This window comes from Somniosus microcephalus, chromosome 15 (genome assembly GCF_052327205.1).
Source record: "Somniosus microcephalus isolate GS21.2 chromosome 15, FLI_Smic_1.0, whole genome shotgun sequence".
Lineage (NCBI taxonomy): Eukaryota > Metazoa > Chordata > Chondrichthyes > Squaliformes > Somniosidae > Somniosus > Somniosus microcephalus.
Window position 1 is genome coordinate 43,034,252 of NC_141001.1, and position 22,263 is coordinate 43,056,514.

The window sequence follows — 22,263 nt, forward strand, 5'->3', positions numbered from 1 at the left end:
TGTTCCAGTGCCCCTCCCCATTGTTCCAATGCCCCTCCCCCTTTGTTCCAGTGCCCCTCCCCATTGTTCCAATGCCCCTCCCCCTTTTTTCCAGTGCCCCTCCCCATTGTTCCAATGCCCCTCCCCCTTTGTTCCAGTGCCCCTCCCCATTGTTCCAATGCCCCTCCCCCTTTGTTCCAGTGCCCCTCCCCATTGTTCCAATGCCCCTCCCCCATTGTTCCAGTGCCCTCTCCACCATTGTTCCAGTGCCCCTCCCCATTGTTCCAATGCCCCTCCCCCATTGTTCCAGTGCCCCTCCCCATTGTTCCAATGCCCCTCCCCCATTGTTCCAGTGCCCTCTCCACCATTGTTCCAGTGCCCCTCCCCATTGTTCCAATGCCCCTCCCCCATTGTTCCAGTGCCCCTCCCCATTGTTCCAATGCCCCTCCCCCATTGTTCCAGTGCCCTCTCCACCATTGTTCCAATGCCCCTCCCCCATTGTTCCAGTGCCCTCTCCACCATTGTTCCAGTGCCCCTCCCCATTGTTCCAGTGCCCTCTCCACCATTGTTCCAGTGCCCCTCCCCATTGTTCCAGTGCCCCTCCCCCATTGTTCCAGTGCCCCGGGGCCGCTCTTCCATTATTCCCTTATCCCTCCCCCAGTCTCACCTGGCTCCTTTGCTGCCGTGTCCTAGTTCAGTTGCGGTGGCCGGTGCATGTTGGGAGTTGTAGTCCCGAGTGCGCCTGCTCTCCTCGATTAACGTTCAAGGTCTCTCCCGCCAAGACTGCAATCCCAGTGTGCAGAGCGTGGGCCGCAGACGCGCTGCCTGCAGGAGTGAGTGCACCTGCCGCAGTCGGGTAGTGACAGGGGAGCAGTCAGGAAGCTGCTGGAATTAATTCCTGGCGATGAATTCACAGAGCGGGTTTGATATAAAGTGACTCGCATTAAAACAGAGCTCGGACTGGGAAAATTGTAACAAATGCAGAGACTATTAGCCACAATTTAATTATCGGATCTGCGGCAGGTATTTACACACATGGACTATTAATACCTGGATAACATGGTGTTGGATTTAAAATTTGTGCGTTGATGTATGTAGAAGACATATACACCTGAGTTTAAAACGGAAACTCATCTGGATTCAGTGTGCACTTGTAATCTGTGCTCCATTCTCTGACACCTGGACAGCACCCTGAGTTTGTCATTTTATAATATCTGGTCTGGACCAAGATCACCCCGGATATCGCAGTGAATTTATTCCTGTTGTCTATTTCCTGATACACCTGGACCTAAATCTGTAGTCGGCCCTGTGGCACATATTGTGAGGAAAAACAGCAACAACCATCTTAAAAGGGCACACAGATATGATGTGGGAGAGCAAGCAATTTGCCTGGGCCGGTGGTTCCTGTTCAGTACTGATACTCTGTGTGCTGATTAGCAGAGCTGGAAATGCTGAAGGAAATGACTTGAAGAGAAGTGGCATCTCAAAACCAGGTGAGATCAGCAGGTATCAGTTATAAGGCAGGCCTCATCAATGTAGTATCCATGTCTGTCATTTTAGTGTCTTGTGCCTTTTGTGTATATTTTCAGGAGAAGGCAGACTCAGTAGGAAACCTTTGGTGTAAGAAAGTAAAAGCAAATGTTGAAAATCTTAAATGGAAGTAGAAAGTGTACACAGCAGGTCCATCAGAATCTAAAAAACAACTTGCATTGATCCGTCTTTCGGATGAGATGTTAAACCGAGGCCCCGTCTGCTCTCTCAGGTGGACATAAAAGATCCCATGGCACTATTTCGAAGAAGATCAGGGGAGTTATCCCCAGTGTCCTGGCCAATATTTATCCCTCAATCAACATAACAAAAACAGATCTGTTCATGATCACATTTCTGTTTGTGGGAGCTTCCTGTGTGTAAATTGGCTGCCATGTTTCTACATTACAACATTGACTACACTTCAAAAGTACATCATTGGCTGTAAAGCGCTTTGGGATATCCAGTGGTTATGAGAGGTGCATAAATGCAAGCCTTTCTTTTATATAGTGCCTTTAACGTAGAAAAACATCCCAGGGCACTTCGCAGAGGTGTAATCAGAAAAAAATGAATGCCAAGCCAAAGAAAGAAATATGAGCAGGGATGATTAAAAGCTTGGTCAAAGAGTTGGATTTTAAGACTGGCCTAAAAGGAGGAGAGAGAGATAAGTCAATAAATACAGATGGGGCCCTTTTGCCTGAATTGGCTCAATCACTTACTCTTCTGGCTCACGTATGAATGTTTTCCATAGAAACATAGAAGATAGGAGCAGGAGTAGGCCATTCGGCCCTTCAAGCCTGCTCCGCCATTCAATGAGATCATGGCTGATCATCCAAATTCAGTACTCTGTTCCTGCCTTCTCCCCATATCCCTTGATCCCTTTAGCCTTAAGAAATATATCCAACTCTTTCTTGAATATATTTAATGAATTGGCTTCCACTGCCTTCTGTGGTAGAGAATTCCACAGGTTCACCACTCTCTGGGTGAAGAAATTCCTCCTCATTTCAGTCCTAAATGTCCTACCCCTTATCCTCAGACTATGACCCCTGGTTCTGGACTCCCCGACCATCAGAAACATCCTTCCTGCATCTAGCCTGTCCAGGCCTGACAGAATTTTATAGGTTTCGATGAGATCCCCTCTCAATCTTCTAAACTCCAGTGAGTATAAGCCCAATCGACACAATCTCTCCTCATACGTCATTCCTGCCATCCCAGGTATCAGCCTGGTGAATCTTCGCTGCACTCCTTCCATGGCAAGAACGTCCTTCCTCAGATAAGGTGACCAAAACTGCACACAATACTCAAGGTGCGGTCTCACCAAGGCCCTGTACAACTGTAGCAAGACATCCTTGTTCCTGTACTCGAACCCTCTTGCTACGAAGGCCAACATACCATTTGCCGCCTTAACCGCCTGCTGCACCTGCATGCTTACCTTCAGCGACTGGTGCACAAGAACACCCAAGTCTCTTTGCACTTCCCCTTCTCCCAATCTATTGCCATTCAAATAATAATGTGCCTTCCTGTTTTTGCCACCAGAGTGGATAACCTCACATTTATCCACATTATAGTGCATTTGCCATGTTTCTGCCCAATCACCTAACCTGTCCAAATCGTACTGGAGTTTCATGACATCCTCCTCGCAGCATACCCTCCCACCCAGCTTTGTGTCGTCTGCAAATTTGGAGATATTACATCCAATTCCCTCGTCCAGATCATTAATATATGTTGTGAACAGCTGGGGTCCGAGGACCGATCCTTGCGGTACTCCACTAGTCACTGCCTGCCACTCGGAAAACAACCCGTTTATTCCAACTCTTTGCTTTCTGTCCGCCAACCAGTTCTCTATCCAAGTCAATACCTTGCCCCCAATCCCATGTGCCTTAATTTTGCACGCTAATCTCTTATGCGGGACCTTATCAAAAACCTTCTGAAAGTCCAAATACACCACTTCCACTGGTTCTCCCTTATCTATTTTACCAGTTACATCCTCAAAAAACTCCAGTAGATTAGTCAAGCATGATTTACCTTTTGTAAATCCATGTTGACTTTGTCCGATCCTGTCACTGCTTACCAAGTGCTCTGCTATTACATCTTTTATAATGGACTCTAGCATTTTCCCCACTACCGATGTCAGGCTTACCGGTTTATAATTCCCCGCTTTTTCTCTGCCACCTTTTTTGAATAGTGGGGTAACATTAGCTACCCTCCAATCCATGGGTACTGTTCCAGAGTCTATCGAGTTCTGGAAGATGACCAGCAATGCATCTACTATTTCCAGGGCCACTTCCTTAAGTACCCTGGGATGTAGACTATCAGGCCCTGGGGATTTACCGGCCTTCAGTCCCATCAATTTTCCTAACACCATTTCCCTACAAATACTGATTTCTTTCAGTTCCACCCTTTCATCAGACCCTATGTTCCCTGGTATTTCTGGGAGGTTATTTGTGTCCTCCTTTGTGAAGACAGAACCAAAATATGTATTTAGTTGGTCTGCCATTTCTTTGTTCCCCATTATAAATTCCCCCGATTCTGACTGCAAGGGACCTACGCTTGACTTCACCAATCTTTTTCTCTTCACATATCTATAAAAGCTTTTACAGTCAGTTTTTATGTTCCCTGAAAGCTTACTCTCATATTCTATTTTCCCTTTCTTAATTAATCCCTTTGTCCTCCTTTGTTGAATCCTGAACTGCTCCCAATCCTCAGGATTATTGCTTTTTCTGGCCAATTTGTATGTCCTCTCCCATTTAGTTAAAAGGAAGAATCACAGTTCTTGGCCTGTGAGCACAGCTCAAAGTATGGTATGATATGTAAATGTAGATCCTAAATGCGGATTACTGTAGGTAATTTCAAAAAGCGTTTAGGAGCTGTCAATAATGTTAAAAAGACTTTTGCCAAATTGGTCACCACCTTTGTGGAGGGATTATGCAGTTAGCCTTTTGTGCTATGCCCAGAGCAAATCTCCCTGTGCTGCTGGGCAAAGACAATGTTTGATATAGTGCAAAATGTAGACTGTGCCCTCAATTTCCTCCTTGCACTGAAATCCAGCATCTGAATGCACTGTGTTTGTGTGACTCTGATTACACATATCTCAAAGATGCTAGATTTGACCTTATTACTGGATCAACATGGTAGGCCTGCTGCAAGTAGCTATGGCAACAGGTTAGCGATGGAATAATCAGGCAGGGTTCCTACTCCTGATTGCTCCCTCTCACTAAGTGCTGCTGGAAGTGTGTGCTGCCTCAGATGTTGGATGATGGGATTGGATGTGGTCGTTATGCCCTCAGTGGTTGAATATCCTGGCAACACTCATTGCCTAGGCTCACACACGATGAATGGCTACACAGATAAAGTACTGGAGGGCTGCTGGTGCCTGTGGAACCATGTTCCAGCAAGACTGGGCAGAGGAGAAAATTGGAAAAATGAAAGCGAAGGTTTAACACCTGAGATAGAGGATACATATGTCTGTTATCTTGAAGCAGTGACCATGTTGGAATCACTGGTTTTTGATAGATCCTATCAAACTTAACCTGAAAAAAGCTTATTACAGAATCAAAAGCAAAATATTGCAGATACTGGAAAACTGAAATATAAACAGAAAATGCTCAGCAGATCAGGCAGCATCTGTGAAGAGGGAGACAGAGTTAACCTTTCAGGTCGATGACCTTTCATCAGATGTTCAAGATCTGATGAAGGGTCATCGACCTGAAACGTTAACTCTGTTTCTCTCTCCACGGATGCTGCCTGACCTGCTGAGTGTTTCCAGCATTTTCTGTTTTTATTACAGAATCAGTCTGGTTGCAAATGTTAATGTGGTTGTTGGACTGTTTCAGCTGCCATTCTCTTAACCAGTTGTAAGCTCTCCTGAGCCTGAGCGAATTACATCTCAAAGTATGATAAAACAATGTTGCTAGTCGAGGGGTGGGGAGGTGCTGATGCTGGTCAGCTTATATTTTTGTTGTGTGAATGTAACCCCATTTAGGACATTCTGTAGTTTCTGCAATTAATTTTTTTTAAATGTTCAGAATCGCTCTCGATAGTATATCATAGGGTTTTCCTCAAATTGGTTACGGCCTGGTATGGGGTTCTGTGCAAGTAATCTGTTCTGCTGGCCCAGGGGAGACTTCCTGATGGAAAGCCTGTTCTGCTGGGCAAGGACACAGCTGTTCAGGAACTTGCAGATAGCGGTTGGTTCCCAGAACCATGGGAACAGTGTTGCATGCTCTCAATACTTGGCATGCCCTCAGGCAGTTCCATATTGGCCCATGCTGCACCCAGCCTCATCTGTCATCTCTGGGAATCTATCTATTTTCGGTTGAGAGAGTCTGTGTGGCATGTCATATGAGCAGTGAGAGAGGAGCTTACAGTGCTGAGCTGTATCATGTGAGGGTGAGTCAGATACTGGCAGATGGAGCAGTATTTACACAACACCCGCTGCTCGGTTATATTTATGCTTTATGACTCCAGGTAATGGAAAGGTACAAAGTGCCTGTGTACAGAACTGCTGGTCTGACTGGCTCAGATGTTAACCCTTTCACCAATAAGTTGGATGCCCTTTTCTTTCCTCTTTGATTTTTCTCCCTTCTCCCCAGGAGTCACTGACAGCTATATGATGGACGTTTGCTTTCAGCATGGTAGAAAGACCTACGCGGAACGATTTGCACCTGTGTACCATCACAATGTTCCGGACTTCCACAACCTGTGACGTGTAGCAGCCTGCTCATCACTAAACACTTAATCCAGGGCCTCATGTCAGGCTTAGACTAAAGAATATGCCTGCAATGAGGCTGTCTCATTTTCTAGAGTGCTTTTTGAGAGATCCGTGTAGATTTGAAATACGAAGATACAAAATTCATCCCCTTAGCATCCTAACTCTTCCAACTTAACATTGAACTCCATCTGCCACAGTTTTGCTCACTTCGCTTAGTCTGTGTATGTGCCTTTGTAACTTCTGCTTCCATCAACACAACTTACTGTGCCTCCTAACATAGTGTATAGGATTAAGAGAGCAATATCGAAATTTGATGACACCAAATTGTGGTCATGGCAAATCATGTAGAAGATTGTGAAGGACAGAGAGATGCTAGCAGGATTGGTGGATTGGTGGCAGATGCAGTTCCACATACATCTTGGAAGTAAGAATAAAGAAAGACAATATATCTTAAATGGTAAATTTTAAATAAAAAAAACTTGCATTTATATAGTGCCTTTCACGGCCACCAGATGTCTCAAAGCGCTTTACAGCCAATGAAGTACTTTTGAAGTGGAGTCACTGTTGTAATGTGGGAAACGCGGCAGCCAATTTGCACACAGAAAGCTCCCACAAACAGCAATGTGATCATGACCAGATAATCTGTTTTTGTTCTGTTAGTTGAGGGGTAATTATTGGCCAGGACACCGGGGATAACTCCCCTGCTCTTCTTCGAAATAGTGCCACGGGATCTTTTACTTCCGCCTGAGAGCAGAATTGAGCGGAGCAGCAAAGGGACCTTGGTGTGCAAATATACAGGTCACTCAAGGTGTCAACACGAGTAGATAAGGCCATAAAAAGGCAAATGGAATCCTTAGTTTTGTATCTAGAGGCATTAAAAAAAAAAGACCTTAGTTAGGCTCTGGTTGGAGTATTGTATACAGTTTTGAGCACCCTATTATAGCAAGGATATAGAACCCATGGAAAAGTGCAGCATCAATTCACTGCGATTTGACGAGGAATAAGCAGTTATAGTTATCGAGAGATTGGAGAAATTGGGACTTTTTTTCCACTAAAGCTTAAGAAGCTTAAGCTGTTATAGGATAGAGATTTTCATGATTATGAAGGTTACTGATGAGGTAAATAGTGATGGGTTGTTTCCCCTGGTCTGATCAGTGGATTGTAAAGCCTTGGCGTAACTTCTATAAATTTGTATTCTCCTATTCTGGCTATATATTTCAGCAATCTATCAACTTTTAAAATTATTTCCCCATATTGTAGAGATATAGAAAGTGACGTGTCCACTATTACTCCCAGGTCCTTTTCTAAATTGTCCTGTGTTAATTCAGTTCAATTCATTGTATCCATATGACACCATTTTTTGACCCAAGTGCTGTATTTTAATATGTTACACTTAATTTACCATTGAACGTTCTTATGTTTTGCTCAGGGCCTCCCAGAAGCACAGCAACCAATCAGCAAACAGTGTCTCGCCACACTGTAATACTGTGCATTGATACTAGACTGTGCAGTGCCAAATTTTGGCACATTTTAACATAGAAACATAGAAGATAGGAGCAGGAGTAGGCCATTCGGTCCCTCGAGCCTGCTCCGCCATTCAATGAGATCATGGCTGATCATCCAAATTCAGTACCCTGTTACTGCCTTCTCCCCATATCCCTTGATCCCTTTAGCCTTAAGAAATATATCTAACTCCTTCTTGAATATATTTAATGAATTGGCCTCCACTGCCTTCTGTGGTAGAGAATTCCACAGGTTCACCACTCTCTGGGTGAAGAAATTCCTCCTCATCTCTGTCCTAAATGGCTTACCCCTTATCCTTAGACTGTGACCCCTGGTTCTGGACTCCCCCGCCATCGGGAACATCCTTCCTGCATCAAGTCTGTCTAGTCCTGTTAGAATGTTATAAGTTTCAATGAGATCCCCTCTCATTCTTCTAAACTCCAGCGAGTATAAGCCCAATCGACCCAATCTCTCCTCATACGTCATTCCTGCCATCCCAGGTATCAGTCTGGTGAATCTTCACTGCACTCCCTCCATGGCAAGAACATCCTTCCTCAGATAAGGTGACCAAAACTGCACACAATACTCAAGGTGTGGTCTCACCAAGGTCCTGTACAACTGCAGCAAGACATCCTTGTTCCTGTACTTGAACCCTCTCGTTATGAAGGCCAACATACCATTTGCCGCCTTAACCGCCTGCTGTACCTGCATGCTTACCTTCAGTGACTGGTGCACAAGGACACCCAGCTCTCGTTGCACTTCCCCTTCTCCCAATCTATTGCCGTTCAGATAATAATCTGCCTTCCTGTTTTTGCCACCACATATTCTTTTAATTAAAGTGCCCCTTCCTAAACTGGTAGAGCAATACCAGAGAAATCTGGGCCTAGAAATTCAGTTGTTTGCGCCAGCCGCTAGCGCCTTAGGAGGAGGAGAAGTGGGGCGCTAAGCGGCTAGCGCCCGGGCGCGGCGCGATCTGCGCCTCTCACGAAATTCAGTTAAGATTTAGCGGCGGCGCAAAACCTTTGCGTGCGCTCAGCTGCGCGCGCAGATCCTGACATCATTTCATGGTGCAACGCCCTTTGTGCGCCCCGAACCGGAAATTCAGTGGCGCCGGCCTATTGTGCGCCTGGCGCCCCCCGCGACTGGTAGAGGGGAACGGTTCCCAGTCGCTGCGGGGCGCGGGGGTCGCAAATTAAATGGAACTCCTCCTGCAGTATAAATGGCAGCCATTTTGCTCCACTCCTTCTTTGTGAGAGACGGATATTTGGAGAGAGACAAAGGTAGAGAGCTTTCTGGTTTGGCGCAACACTTGCACAGGTACTTGTGGCTTCAGGCCAGAGCTTTGCAGTTGGATTTAACTTTCAGTGCCATAGCATTGATTCGATACATCTAATGGGGGCTGCAATGGGTGGAGACGTTGGCTTACTGCATTGCATTCAAAGGGCTCAGAGACGCCATGAGAGAGTGCCAGTCATGGCCAGATGGAGAAGGGCCAACAGGCGTCGGCACAGGAGGCCTTACCCACCCAGGGTATACCGCCAGCAGTTCTCCTATCTGAACATGTCTGAGGAGCAGTGTGTTCGGAGGCTGCGATTCAGAAGGGAGGTGGTCACTGAGATCTGCCACCTGCTTCGCAGAGATCTGCAGCCACAGCTCAGGAGCAGGACGTCTCTGTCGGTGGCAGTGAAGGTGATGGTGGCTCTCAACTTCTATGCCACCGGCTCCTTCCAATCCACTACTGGGGACATTGCCAACATCTCCCAGTTCGCGGTACATTGCTGCATCCGCCAGGTGACCAATGCCCTTTTCAGAAGGAGACGTCAGTTCATCTCCTTCCCCATGACCGTGGACAAGCAGCAAGAGCGTGCAATGGGATTTGCAGCATTAGCGGGCTTCCCCATGGTGCAGGGCGCCATTGACTGCACGGATGTGGCTTTGCGGGCACCTCTAGAGAATGCCGAGGATTACCGCAACCGGAAGGGCTACCATTCGCTCAACGTGCAGTTGGTGTGTGACCACAGGCAGCTCATACTAGCTGTCAATGCCCACTTTCCAGGCAGCAGCCACGATGCCTTCATCCTGCGCCAGACATTTTCGAGGCCCAGCCTCACCCACGAGGATGGCTTCTCGGGGACAAAGGCTATCCTTTGTGCACCTGGCTGATGACCCCGCTCCGTGCGCCCAGCACCCCTGCTGAAGAGCGATACAATGACAGCCATCAAGCAACCAGGAACATCATTGGGCACACAATCGACGTGCTGAAGCAATGGTTCCGCTGTCTGGATCATTCCGGGGGAGTCCTACAGTACTCGCCTGAGCGAGTCTCCCATTTCGTTGTCGTATGCTGCACAACCTGGCTATCCGCAGGACTCAGCCACTGCCAGCAGACATTGGAGGACCACCGGAGAAGGAGGAGGAGCATCAGCACGGGAGGGAGGCAGAAAGTGCAAGGGCCTCCCGTCGGCGGCTTATTGCAACTCGGTTCTAGGCCCCCTCTCAGGGAATGGCTTGTGCCAATGAAAGAAGATGAATGTAGCCGCTCCACAAGCCCTCAGCCGATCAAGGCAACAAATACTTCCAAAAGCAAACATGGACAGTGCGATTAAATAATTTTTTTTAATGTGATACCTCTGTGCCCTTCCCGCATGACAAACTAATTCAGAGAAACCCCCAAAAACAAACAAATACACCAGTCTCGGCCTTCATATATAAAACAAATACACCAGTCTCGGCCTTCATATATAAAATAACACATTTGGACACACCTTCTACTCTTTCCCCTGCGAGAGTGATCCGTCTCGCTTCTGTGACTGGCCCCTACCCGCCCTGCAGCTCCTCTTCAATGGGACCCCAGTGGCTGCAGCAAGGCTGGGGGAAGGCTGCTGAGGGTCAGATGGTGAGACGGCAGATGCCCTTGGGGGTCGGCCTGGACCAGCTCTGGGCCTGGAGGGGCCGGCTGCTGACTGCTCCAACTCTGCTTGGGCGGCAGCAGTCTGTCCTATGGGTGGTGGCAACTGCAGTGGAGGAGTGACAGTGTTGGCTGCAGGAATGCTGCCAACCTGACAGAGCACAGGCACTCCCTGGTCGGCTGATGCACTGGCACTCGCACGGGCCAGCACTGCAGCATGCGCAGTAATCTGCTGAAGCACAGACTGCTGGGCTGCTGCGGCGCGGCAAGTGCCCCGGCGATGCCTGGCCAATCCAGCGAGGGTGGCAGCAGTTAGTGCCCGTGTGGCTCTGGTCTGTGTCTGCATGACACCAGCCAGTGAATGCACGGCACGACTGAGCACTTGGCTGGAGGCCGCCTGTGATGCAGCGAAGTCCTGCAGACTCTTAGCCTGTGCTGCCGCGAAGTCCTGCAGACTCCTGGCCTGTGCTGCACTGAATTCTTGCAGACTCCTGGCCTGTGCTGCCCCGAATTCCTGTACACTCCTTGCCAGTGACTCTAACAAACCCTGGACTTCCTAACAAACAGACCCCAGTCTGTCAAATTAGGTAACCACACCTCCCCCCCACCCCCCCCCCCCACCCCGACCCTGAACACGGGGGCCCCACAAGGATGTGTGCTGAGCCCCCTCCTCTACTCCCTCTTCACCCACGACTGTGTGGCTGTTAATGGTTCCAACACCATCATCAAGTTTGCAGATGACACCACGGTAGTAGGCCAGATCACCAACAACGATGAGTCAGCCTACAGGGAGGAGGTCCAGCATCTCGTGAAGTGGTGCGCCGACAACAACCTGGCCCTTAACACCAAGAAAACAAAGGAAATAATCGTGTACTTCAGGAAGTCCAAAGGCGGAAGTCACACCCCCATCCACATCAATAGGGCGGAGGTGGAAAGGGTGGCCAGCTTTAAGTTCCTCGGAGTCCACATCACGGAAGATCTCTCCTGGTCCCTCAACACCTCCTCTCTGGTGAAGAAGGCCCAGCAGCGCCTATATTTCTTGAGGAGGCTGAAGGGATGTAATCTGTCACCCCTGATCCTCTCTAACTTCTACCGCTGCACTATAGAGAGCATCCTGACAAGCTGTATCACGGTATGGTATGGCAGCTGTAGCTCCCATGACCGGAAAGCCCTGCAGCGGGTAGTCAAAACTGCCCAACGCATTACCGGCACCCGGCTACCGACCATAGAGCATATATATCAGAAACGCTGCCTACGGAGGGCACGGTCCATCATCAAAGACCCTACCCACCCCAGCCACAGTCTGTTCGCCCTCCTACCATCTGGAAGACGCTACAGATGCATTCGCACCCGTACGACCAGATTTAGGAACAGCTTCTTTCCCAGGGCTGTCATCCTACTGAACTCCACAAATAAACACTAAAGCCTGCACATCTGCCAATGCACTTTATTATGGTCATATTTATGCTAATATACTGCAAGCCAAATGTATGTTGAATGTTTAAGTGTCCTAATCCAAATTGTACACTCTCGGGAGCCGCAAGCCTACATTTCGTTGTGCTGCACTTGTGCACTAACAATGACAATAAAAGTTGATTTGATTTGATTTGATTGATTTGATTTGATCTATGGAGTCAGGCATCCTTGCCACTGCAGCCATGAGCTCAGTGTGCCTGCGCTCAGCCTGGGCGCCCATTTCCGCAAGGAGCCGCACCTCCTCTACGCTCACCGTAGCAGGACTGGAGGCCGCACTCGCCCTCCGGGGAGAAGGCCGCCGAGCTTCCCCACCCCTCCCGCGTTGCTGCAGCCCACTGGGCCCCGGAGCTTCACTCTCCTCCGACCCTTCCCCCCTGCTCCCCTCCAGGGAAGACGTGCCCCCATCATGGCCATGGGCTGCCTCGGCTGAGGGTGTCCCTGATGGGCCGGCTTCCTCTTCCTCCTCCTCTATTTCTGACTCCGAGACAGTGCCAGCTTGAGGGGCCGCCTCCTCGCCTGGCGATTCACCTTCTGAAAGCAGGGAGGCACAAGAGTTGCTTTAGAGTGAGGACAGGGCGGCAGCGAGGGAGGCATGAGTGCTGCTATGCACTGCATTGGTTCGATAGTGGCAAAGGATGCTGGTGTGAGGCGCAAGTGGAAAGAGAGAGGTCCTTACCATTGGTGCTCTGCAAGAGAAAGGACGGTCTCTAAGTACAGTGTGAAGCCCTGATCTTGCCTGCACTGCCTCCCATGGTGGAATAACCCTGACAGTGTGAAGCCCTGATTTTGCCTGCACTGCTTCCCATGGTGGAATAGCCCTGATAGTGTATAAAGTCCTGAATGTGCAAGTGCTTTTCATGACAGTCCCATAGCTGCTGGATCAGGGCTGGGCATTAGGGCTTTCAGGTCCCTTTGGCCATAAAGTGAGGTGCACATGCAGGGATGAGGAGGATACTGGAAAGGGTACTCACCCTGACAACCCGAGTGAGGTTGTTGAATTTTTTCCGGCATTGGGTTGGAGTCCTGCCAACCACGCTGTTGGAGGTGACCCTGTTTGCCACCTCCCTCCAGGCTTTCCGATAATCGGTGGACAGCGGCCTCCTGCCACCCTCAGGGAAGAGGACATGGCGCCTGCGCTCCACTGCGCCAACCAGCACCCTCAGGTCACCCTCGCCGAAGCGCTGCGCTCTCTCCCTGGCCTTCTCCATTCTCCTGGGCGTGGAGAAGTTCAAACAGCAGTGGTCAGGCCTTGCTTTAGGGCTGCAGTGTGCAGGGCGTGGCAGCCAAACAATTCCACCCTCCCCCTTTAAGAGCTGACTGGCGCCTGACTGCCTTCAATGAGCAACTCGCCGCACCTGCGCTGCGCCCGCCCTTGGTGTTAGCGCCCCGGATCGCCGGCTTAGCGCCTAATGATAGTCGTGCATCGCCTGCTTTAGCGCAGCAGCAACCTCTTGGGGCGATGCAACTGAATATCAGCGAAGGTGGCGCTAAGTTGCGCTGGGTGCACAATTTAGCGAACGCCCAGCTGTAGCGCCCCAAATGTGGCTATACTGAATTTCTAGGCCCTGATCTTTAATACATGCAAATTTTAAGTTAGGTGTAGATTATGTGACCAGGTTACTCATTAACTATTTTAAATAGTTAAGTTACCCATTATGTTTATACAGAAGGTAAAAAATTCAACCTAACTATTTTTAAATTCATCACCAAATGATGTTGAAAGTCAGACACCAAAGGCAGTCACACTAATTTATATTACAAAGCTGTGATATCAGGGCACTTATTTCAACATTAGGAAGGATTTTTGCATACAAAAAGGGCAAGACTGTCAGGCCTGTTGGTGCTCACCCTGGGGTAAGCAGTGCAACCTCGTGCCTTCCTTACCACTGGTAACACTCCTGGGGGAGGAAAAAAAATGTGGCCAACTTCAGGAAAACTTCTGGGAAAATTTTCTCTTGACTCCAGCAAAAAAGAAAGACTTGCATTTATATAGCGCCTTTCACAACCTCAGGTCATCCCAAAGCACTTTACAGCCAATGAAGTACTTTAAGGTGTAGTCGCTGTTGTAATGTAGGACCATGGTTACTCATGACGCATCACTCGTGATGGGGGCGGACTGGCTCTATGGGAAATTGGGAGAGTTCCCGAGTGCCCCCGTAAAGGGTTCCAAAGTGCTGTATTATCGGCATCCCCCTTTTTTCATAAGAAACCTGCACCCTTTTAGGGGAGCCAGTCCCTTTCCCCCTCCCCAATCGCAAAGTAACTTAATTACCAGCAGAATACACCAGGAACTTTTGTAAAGCTTTTCACGTTTTAATACATTAACAGAAATGTTTTGTGGATTTTCCAGCAGACTGAGTTCAGTCCAAAGCAGAAGTGTCTCTGGTATAAGTAAAATTATAACATTATCCCAAAGCGTTTATAGATTGGGACTTCATTTGAATTAATTATCAAAAAATATTCTTATGGTGGAGGTGTTGGAGAGTGAATGCTCTCCGTTCTCCTGCATGTTCAGGTGGAGGTGTTGGAGTTCTTGGGTGGTGGCAAAGGAAGGAATTAGATTTCTTGCCAAATACATTGAGAGTAGGAATGCCTTGGGCTGGTTATGTGTAGAGCTGGGTTCTGGCACATGACTGGCATGTGTAGTGAGCTGTGCCATGCACGTAGTTATTTGGCTGTGATGTGGTCCGAACATGGTTTGTGGTAGGTGGCTGGTGTGGAGCTCTGGCACAGGTAGATCTGGATGGTTGTGTAGAGCTGAACAACTGGCATGCTGCTCTGGCATGTCTGGTGTTGCCTTACTTTGGCAGGGCATGGAGCAATGGCACAGGTGAAACTGGGTGAATTGTCTGAAGCTGTAGCACAAGAGCTGAGCGAGCGACTGATGACAGTTTAGTCAGGCAGAGCTGGTGAGGCGTTTTATGACGTCGTTCAAATTTGGTTGCGGTTGAGTCGTGTGTAAGGTAAATGTGATACTATTGTAAAACCTGAGCTGCTGAAATGTGATACTCTTTGTAAAACCTGAGCCACTAACATTGCTTTCCTTTTTTAAAATATATTGACAGATCTCTCATGTGTTGATGCTGACCGCTTCTATGACCATTACCTGTGGACAGAGCAGGAACCAAGTCATCACTTGTTCTGTCCTCTGGATGAGGTGTTGCTGCAGCAGATACACTCTGCTTTAAGGTTCACTGTCGAGTGGAGCAAGGACTGTCTCCCTTTGAATATTAACCAAAGTTCTCGCATAATTAGCACCACCTACCCAAATGGGACTGCGTTTCTCACATTCTATGCCCTGCACATGATTGATGTTGGCAATTATACCTGCACGGTCAGCCTGAACGGCCAGAGCTATCGCTCCTTCACCATGCGCCTCCAATTGGATGGTGAGGATATAGCAACTCAAAATGTTTAAATGGTTTGTAAAACTAATGTGTTCCAGGAAGGATCAATTCACTTTGGAGTTTAGCAGTGCCTGATAAGGGAGAGCATCAGTTCATAGGGACGGTGGTATAGGGGAGCGTCAGTTTATAGGGACGGTGGTAAAGGGGAGCATTGGTTTAAAGGGAGGGTGGTAAAGGGGAGCATTGGTTTAAAGGGAGGATGGTAAAGGGGAGCATTGGTTTAAAGGGACGGTGGTAAAGGGGAACATCAGTTTAAAGGGAGGGTGGTAAAGGGGAGCATTGGTTTATAGGGAGGGTGGTATAGGGGAGCGTTGGTTTAAAGGGAGGGTGGTAAAGGGGAGCATTGGTTTAAAGGGAGGGTGGTAAAGGGGAGCATTGGTTTATAGGGAGGGTGGTAAAGGGGAGCATTGGTTTATAGGGAGGGTGGTAAAGGGGAGCATTGGTTTATAGGGAGGGTGGTAAAGGGGAGCATTGGTTTAAAGGGAGGGTGGTAAAGGGGAGCATTGGTTTAAAGGGAGGGTGGTAAAGGGGAGCGTTGGTTTATAGGGAGGGTGGTAAAGGGGAGCATTGGTTTATAGGGAGGGTGGTAAAGGGGAGCATTGGTTTATAGGGAGGGTGGTAAAGGGGAGCATTGGTTTATAGGGAGGGTGGTAAAGGGGAGCGTTGGTTTAAAGGGAGGGTGGTAAAGGGGAGCATTGGTTTAAAGGGAGGGTGGTATAGGGGAACGTTGGTTTAAAGGGAGGGTGGTAAAGGGGAGCATTGGTTTATAGGGAGGGTGGTAAAGGGGAGCATTGGTTTAAAGGGAGGGTGGTAAAGGGGAGCGTTGGTTTAAAGGGGTGAATAGATTAGAGTACTCTTTATTTTCCTCCTTAATTTAAGTGCTTTGAGACACCTTCCTATATGGAAATGCAAGGTGTTACAATTTGTAAGTGTTATTTTTCTCTAAGAACTTTTTTTTTAGTCAGATTCTTCTTCAATTATGTAAGTACTGAAATCAATGCCCATGCGTTGCTTATATCTGAGAGTGTATATTACATATGTGTGTGAATAGGACAGTTGATAAAAAAGCAGCCAGTATGCTGAAAATGGTGTGTGATGGGAGTGACACTGAAACATGGGCCAGAAACACCAAAAGGGATGTGGACTTTCAGTAAATACGTACAGTGATGTCTAAGGGAGCCAAGGCTCGGATAGGGCTGCATTTAGATTCCGGTGTAGAGAGTCCGAGTACCTGCATTAGATTTAGGTTCTGTCGTAGATAGCACAGAGCGCATCTTGATTTCTCTGCTCGGGCCGGAGAATTGTTCGTTTCATGGAATTATTCAGTTAAGAGAAGCGAAGTGATTTCCTTATGCACACGTTTCAGTTGGTCAAATGGTCACAGCACCTCCGGCAAGGTTTGTTAGGAGCAAACTCTGTACTGCCAGTGGGTTGTTAGACTCAGGTTTGGCTGTGCTGATGGGTGGAATGTAAAGATGTTCCTTTCCCTGGATGTGGATACTCAGCAACTAGCTGTCGTCACCTACCTGCATGGGCTGTGTGGGTACTGCAAACACATTCCAGCTCACCTGTGGTCTCGTCTCTTTTCCAAGCAGCACACTGGTCCCGCTGATGTGTTAAAAACCATGTGAATAGTATGGCTGAAAGTCTAGATACGAGAGCAGTTGCACAGAAAATGGTGTCTCTACGAGAAGAAATATTAGCCAGAGTTCCTGCTCCTGATCGATATCCGGATGTCCTACAAGGACAGGATTGAACTTGGCCGTGATATCCTCCAGAGTCTCGGTTAAGGAGATGTTCGAAGTGCTCCTTCCAGCGGGCACTGACTGCCTCCGTGTCATTGATGAGTATCGCTCCGTTCTTGGCCCGTAGTGGGGTAGGACCTTGGGTGCTTGGGCCGTAGGCGGTCTTGACTGCGCTAAAGAATCCACGCACGTCTTGGTTGTTGGCTAGCTGCTGGATCTCCTGCGCTTTCTCCACCGACCACCTGTTCTTTAGGTCGCGAGTTTTTTGTTGGACCTCGGCCCTCAGGCGTCTGTAGAGCTGCTTTCTTGCTCTCGAGTTGTGTTGCTGTTTCCAGATCAGGAATGCCTTGCGCTTGCGGCTTGTTAGCTCCTGGATCTCCTGGTCGTTCTCGCCGAACCAGTCTTGGTGTTTCCTGGCCGAGTGACCGAGCGTCTCTTCACAGGTGCTGATTATGGAGGCCTTGAGTGTAGAGCAGGCACTGTGGGCACTCTGTGTCTCTGCATCACTGGGAGTCGTCAGGTTGTTTGTGAGGCGCAAGCTGAATAGGGCTTTCTTAGTGGGGTCTTTGAGTGCTCCAGCATTGATTTTCCTGCGGCATTGTTTCTGTTGCCGCCGCTGTTTTGGGGTTACATTGATGGAGATGACAGAGCGGATTAGGTGGTGGTCTGATCCTGCAAATCCATTGGCAGGATAGGCGCACCAATGTCAGTGTTCTCGCTCAGGCCAACATCCCCAGCATCGAAGCCTTGACCACGCTCGATCAGCTCCGATGGATGGGTCACATCGTCCGCATGCCCGATACAAGACTCCCAAAACAAGCCCTCTACTCGGAGCTCCGACATGGCAAGAGAGCCCCAGGTGGGCAGAGGAAACACTCCAAGAACACCCTCAAAGCCTCCTTAAAAAAGTGTAACATCCCCACCGACACCTGGGAATCCCTGGCCCAAGACTGCACAAAGTGGGGGAGAAGCATCAGGGAAGGTGCCGAACACCTCGAGTCTCTTCGCCGGGAGCAAGCGGAAGCCAAGCGCAAACAGCGGAAGCAGCGCACGTCAACCCAAGCACCCCACCCACCCGCCCCTTCAACCACTGTCTGCCCCACCTGTGACAGAGACTGTAGGTCCCGCATTGGACTCATCAGTCACCTGAGAACTCATTTTTAAGTGGAAGCAAGTCATCTTCGGTTCCGAGGGACTGCCTAAGAAGAAGGGATATCCTCCCCAAAGTGAATGACTCTGGCTGTCCAGGCTCAAATGTGAAGAATGTCTATTTGAATGAGGAGGCCAGTACCTGCAAAATGATCCTTCAGCAAAGGTCAACGATTTCAGGGAAGAAAAAAGGCCCCATGAGGAATTGAACTCTGCACTGCCACAGCGGGCGTGTGGCCAGTACTGTGGGGAGTGAGTCTGTGCCAAGCTGTGTTGGCCTTGAACAGGTAAGTAATTTGCCTTGTATATGTGACCTTAGGCCGATGGGATAGCCTCCTTATTGGTCTCTTTAGGGGAGAGTGGTGCTGCAGTCTCTAAATGCACATGGTGCCCACGTTACTGCACCTTTATCAGAGATGCTGGGATCCACCTGACAGTTCCTGTTTAGGTTCAGTGCACTGCTAAACACTAAATCTAATGTAACATCCACGCTGGTTCTGGACATGTTATGTTAAGTAGTCACTGATTACCTCTGAGATTCCTTGTGCTTTCACCCCTCTTTTCCTGTTGTCCATGCTCTGACTGCTTAACCATTAGAATACTGCAATCACCTTGAATTATCAGGTTACTGATTCTTGCAGCCTCTCTCACTTGCCTAGTGCTGGCAGTCAACAGCAGTTCCGGTGATAATAAAAGCATAGTAATGAATAGTGTGGAGATGTGTCCTTGTGATATTTCTATCAATGAGCAAGGAAATTAGGAGTTGAAAATTGCTATAATTCTGCAGAATCAGTTACCTTAATACTTTATCTTTCTATCCCCCCCCCCCCCCGGGTTGATTCTTGTGATATACATTTCCACTCTCCATGAAGCCACGCTTCATTTTTCAACAAGCTATTTGACATTGGAAGGCATCGTAACCGAGCCTGATCCTGATCCTACCCTCACAAGCACTTTCTAGCAAGGTCATTGGATAGCAAGTAGGAGCAAGAGACACGTTTATTATTTTTCCCCTTCTGTGTGCCAGAAATACTCTGGTCAATTGTATAACACAGACCACTGCCCTGGCTGAGTTTGGCTAAATTAGCACAGATCAGGAATTGAACCTGGTGTCTTCTGGACTGCTGGCCTGTTTTTATTGCGTTGTTGAGCACTATTGTACTGTGCACAATCCAGTCCCCTTTATAGAGGAGAGTGGCTGTGAGTGAATCTTTCTTTGTTCAAGATTAGGATTCAACAGTTGGTCTCTCATGTAGCACATGCTTAACCTGGATGTTAAATATTGGACCTTGTTGTATTTCCCTCAATTGTTTAGTGGGTGAAGCCACTCGCTGTCTAGGCTCGCTCATGAAGATTGACCACTTGGGTGATGTGCTGGAGGGCAACTGGAACTGCAGATAAATATGCCAGCAAGAGTCAGCACCTGCAGGAGATAGGAGAAGGGCAATTGGCAAAAAGTAAAATAAATCAGAACTTATTTCTACTTTTGATTCTTTGTGCTGCAAGGCCAGAAGTACAGTTTTTTGTTTATAGAAACTGTCTGATTGTTCCTCACTTTAGGTCCGTCAGACTGCATCTCGTGACTGATGTGACAGACAATGGGGCAGCTGGTGACTTGGCTGCATCCTGGCAGCTGGAAGTGCCTTGTTCTCTCCCTACAGAAGGGCTCTCGTAGATCCCTACTCTCTCTTGTGGAAGGATCTTCTGAATCCCTACAATGTAGTAACAGGTGTTTGTTAGTCACATGTTCTGTAGTAATGTGTCTGTGTTTGTTTAGACAGTCGCTGTGACCTTCCTCCTAAGTTCCTGTCTCCTCCTGGAAATCAGGTTAACCAACTTTCCATTGGGTCCTGGCTTGTGTTGAATTGCACAGTGAAGCTACTCTACGATCAGAAGTTCAACTGGTGTGACCCAAACATCCAGTGGAGTAAGGATGGACATGTGATCACCAACAGTAGTAAATACACCCACACCGAGGAGACCAGGTAATATGCTCTATCAATTCCCATATTCTACTGGAGGGGATAGGGACGGCTAACATGTCTGTTGCTTGGTCCGTCTGTAATAACAGTGCACCTCAAAAATCCTTAGACAGGATCAGACTTTGCTGTTACTTTATCTTCCTAACAACCGCCCCCCACCCCCAATCAAATAGACTGCCAACAATGACAAGGTTCACCTATGAAGAATGTGCCACATGAGTGAGGTACAACAGGTGACCAGCACCTGTGAAGCTGTACCCTGGGATCGGGTGGGGTGGGGATAGGCGGTGAGAAAATTGATTGGAAATCATGGAATTATATAGCACAGAAGGAGGCCATTTGACCCATTGTGCTTGTGCCAGCTCTTTGGTAGAGCTGTTTGATTAATCCCACTCCCCTGTTCAATTGTACCATTTAGTTTATATTTCCTCTCTTCATTCTTTCCACCAAAATCCATAATTTCACACTTCTCTGCGTTAAATTTCATCTGCCATATGTCTGCCCATTTTACCAGTCTGTCCATGTCCTCCTGAAGTCTGTTACCATCCTCCTCATTGTTTAATACATTCCCAAGTTTCGTGTCATCTGCAGACTTTGAAATTATGCCCTGTATACCTAAGTCCAGCTCATTAATATAATCAAAAAGAGCAGTGGTCCAATGCTGACCCCTGGGGGACACCACTGCACACTTCTCTAGTCTGAAAAACAACCGTTCACCACTAATTTCTGCCTCTTAGTCACTGCCCCTTTAATTCCATGGACTTCAATTTTCCTAACCTGTCTATTATGTGGTACTTTATCAAACATGTTTTGAAAGTCCATATACACAACATCAACTGCACTACCTTCACCAACCCTCTCCGTTACTTCAACAAAGAACTCAATCAAGTTAGTCGAACACGATTTTCCTTTAACAAATCCGTGCTGGCTATCATTTAATAATCCATATTTTTCTAATGACAATTAATTGAGGAGACATGTCACATGTCTGCGTGGTTTTGGTTGGTATGCAGGTGTAGTTCTAAGTGGGCTATTTCCACTGAAGTTTGGAAGTTTTGTCTGGTTACTGACATAGGTTGTTGAGTAATTTAGAATTTGTTGGTCAGTTTCAAGTGCTCATCCTCGTGGGCAGTTGACTGGTTTCCCTGCACCTTTCTTGTGTCAAACCTTGCCGCACTTAAGGCTGGGGCGTCTGGAAGTTCTGTATTAATGCCATTCTGGGTCAGTGGGCTGATATACCAGAGACATCAGTGAGATATAGACCTAGCTCCCCTCAGGAGTGCTTGCAGACTGATCTTTGTGAGGGGTTACTGCGAGGTAGGTTATGAAGTGAGATTGAGAGGGGACATTTCTGGGTGAGGCGGTTGCAACCCAGGCTGTAAATGCCCTACCTACAGGTAATCACTGGCTGATTAAACCAATATTAACACAGAGTGTTAAATAATCCATAGTTTTCTTCCACCCCCTGTTTTCTCCCCTTTTTTGTTCTCTCCTGAAGATACTGCCATCTTGCTAGGGTATAGTTATGATCTGGCAGTTTTCTGGTATCTTACCTAGGTTGTCACCCATCATATGTGAGCCTAGTCCTTCCTAATACATTGGCTTACATAGAAACATAGACGATAGGAACAGGAGTAGGCCATTCGGTCCCTCGAGCCTGTTCCACCATTTAATGAGATCATGGCTGATCATCCAAACTCAGTACCCTGTCCCTGCTTTTTCCCCATATCCCTTGATCCCTTTAGCCTTAAGAAATATATCTAACTCCTCCTTGAATATATTTAATAAGTTGGCCTCAACTGCCTTCTGTGGTAGAGAATTCCACAGGTTCACCACTCTCTGGGTGAAGAAACTCCTCCTCATCTCAGTCCTAAAT

The 22,263-nt window shown here is 47.9% G+C and overlaps 1 protein-coding gene across 4 annotated transcripts in view; it reads left to right on the forward strand.

Moving 5' to 3' along the window:
• Nucleotides 1-693: 693 nt before the first annotated feature.
• Nucleotides 694-22,263, forward strand: part of sigirr (single immunoglobulin and toll-interleukin 1 receptor (TIR) domain) — a 61,444-nt gene continuing 39,874 nt past the window's right edge. For 2 of the 4 annotated variants that reach the window (XM_086007694.1, XM_086007695.1), the window contains exons 1-3: nucleotides 694-1,472; nucleotides 15,170-15,493; nucleotides 20,183-20,390. In XM_086007694.1, the coding sequence (XP_085863820.1) occupies nucleotides 1,343-1,472; nucleotides 15,170-15,493; nucleotides 20,183-20,390 (662 nt within the window). In that variant the 5' untranslated portion in view covers nucleotides 694-1,342. The remainder of the gene's footprint in view (nucleotides 1,473-15,169; nucleotides 15,494-20,182; nucleotides 20,391-22,263) is intronic. The other 2 variants (XM_086007697.1, XM_086007696.1) reach the window with 2 other exon arrangements.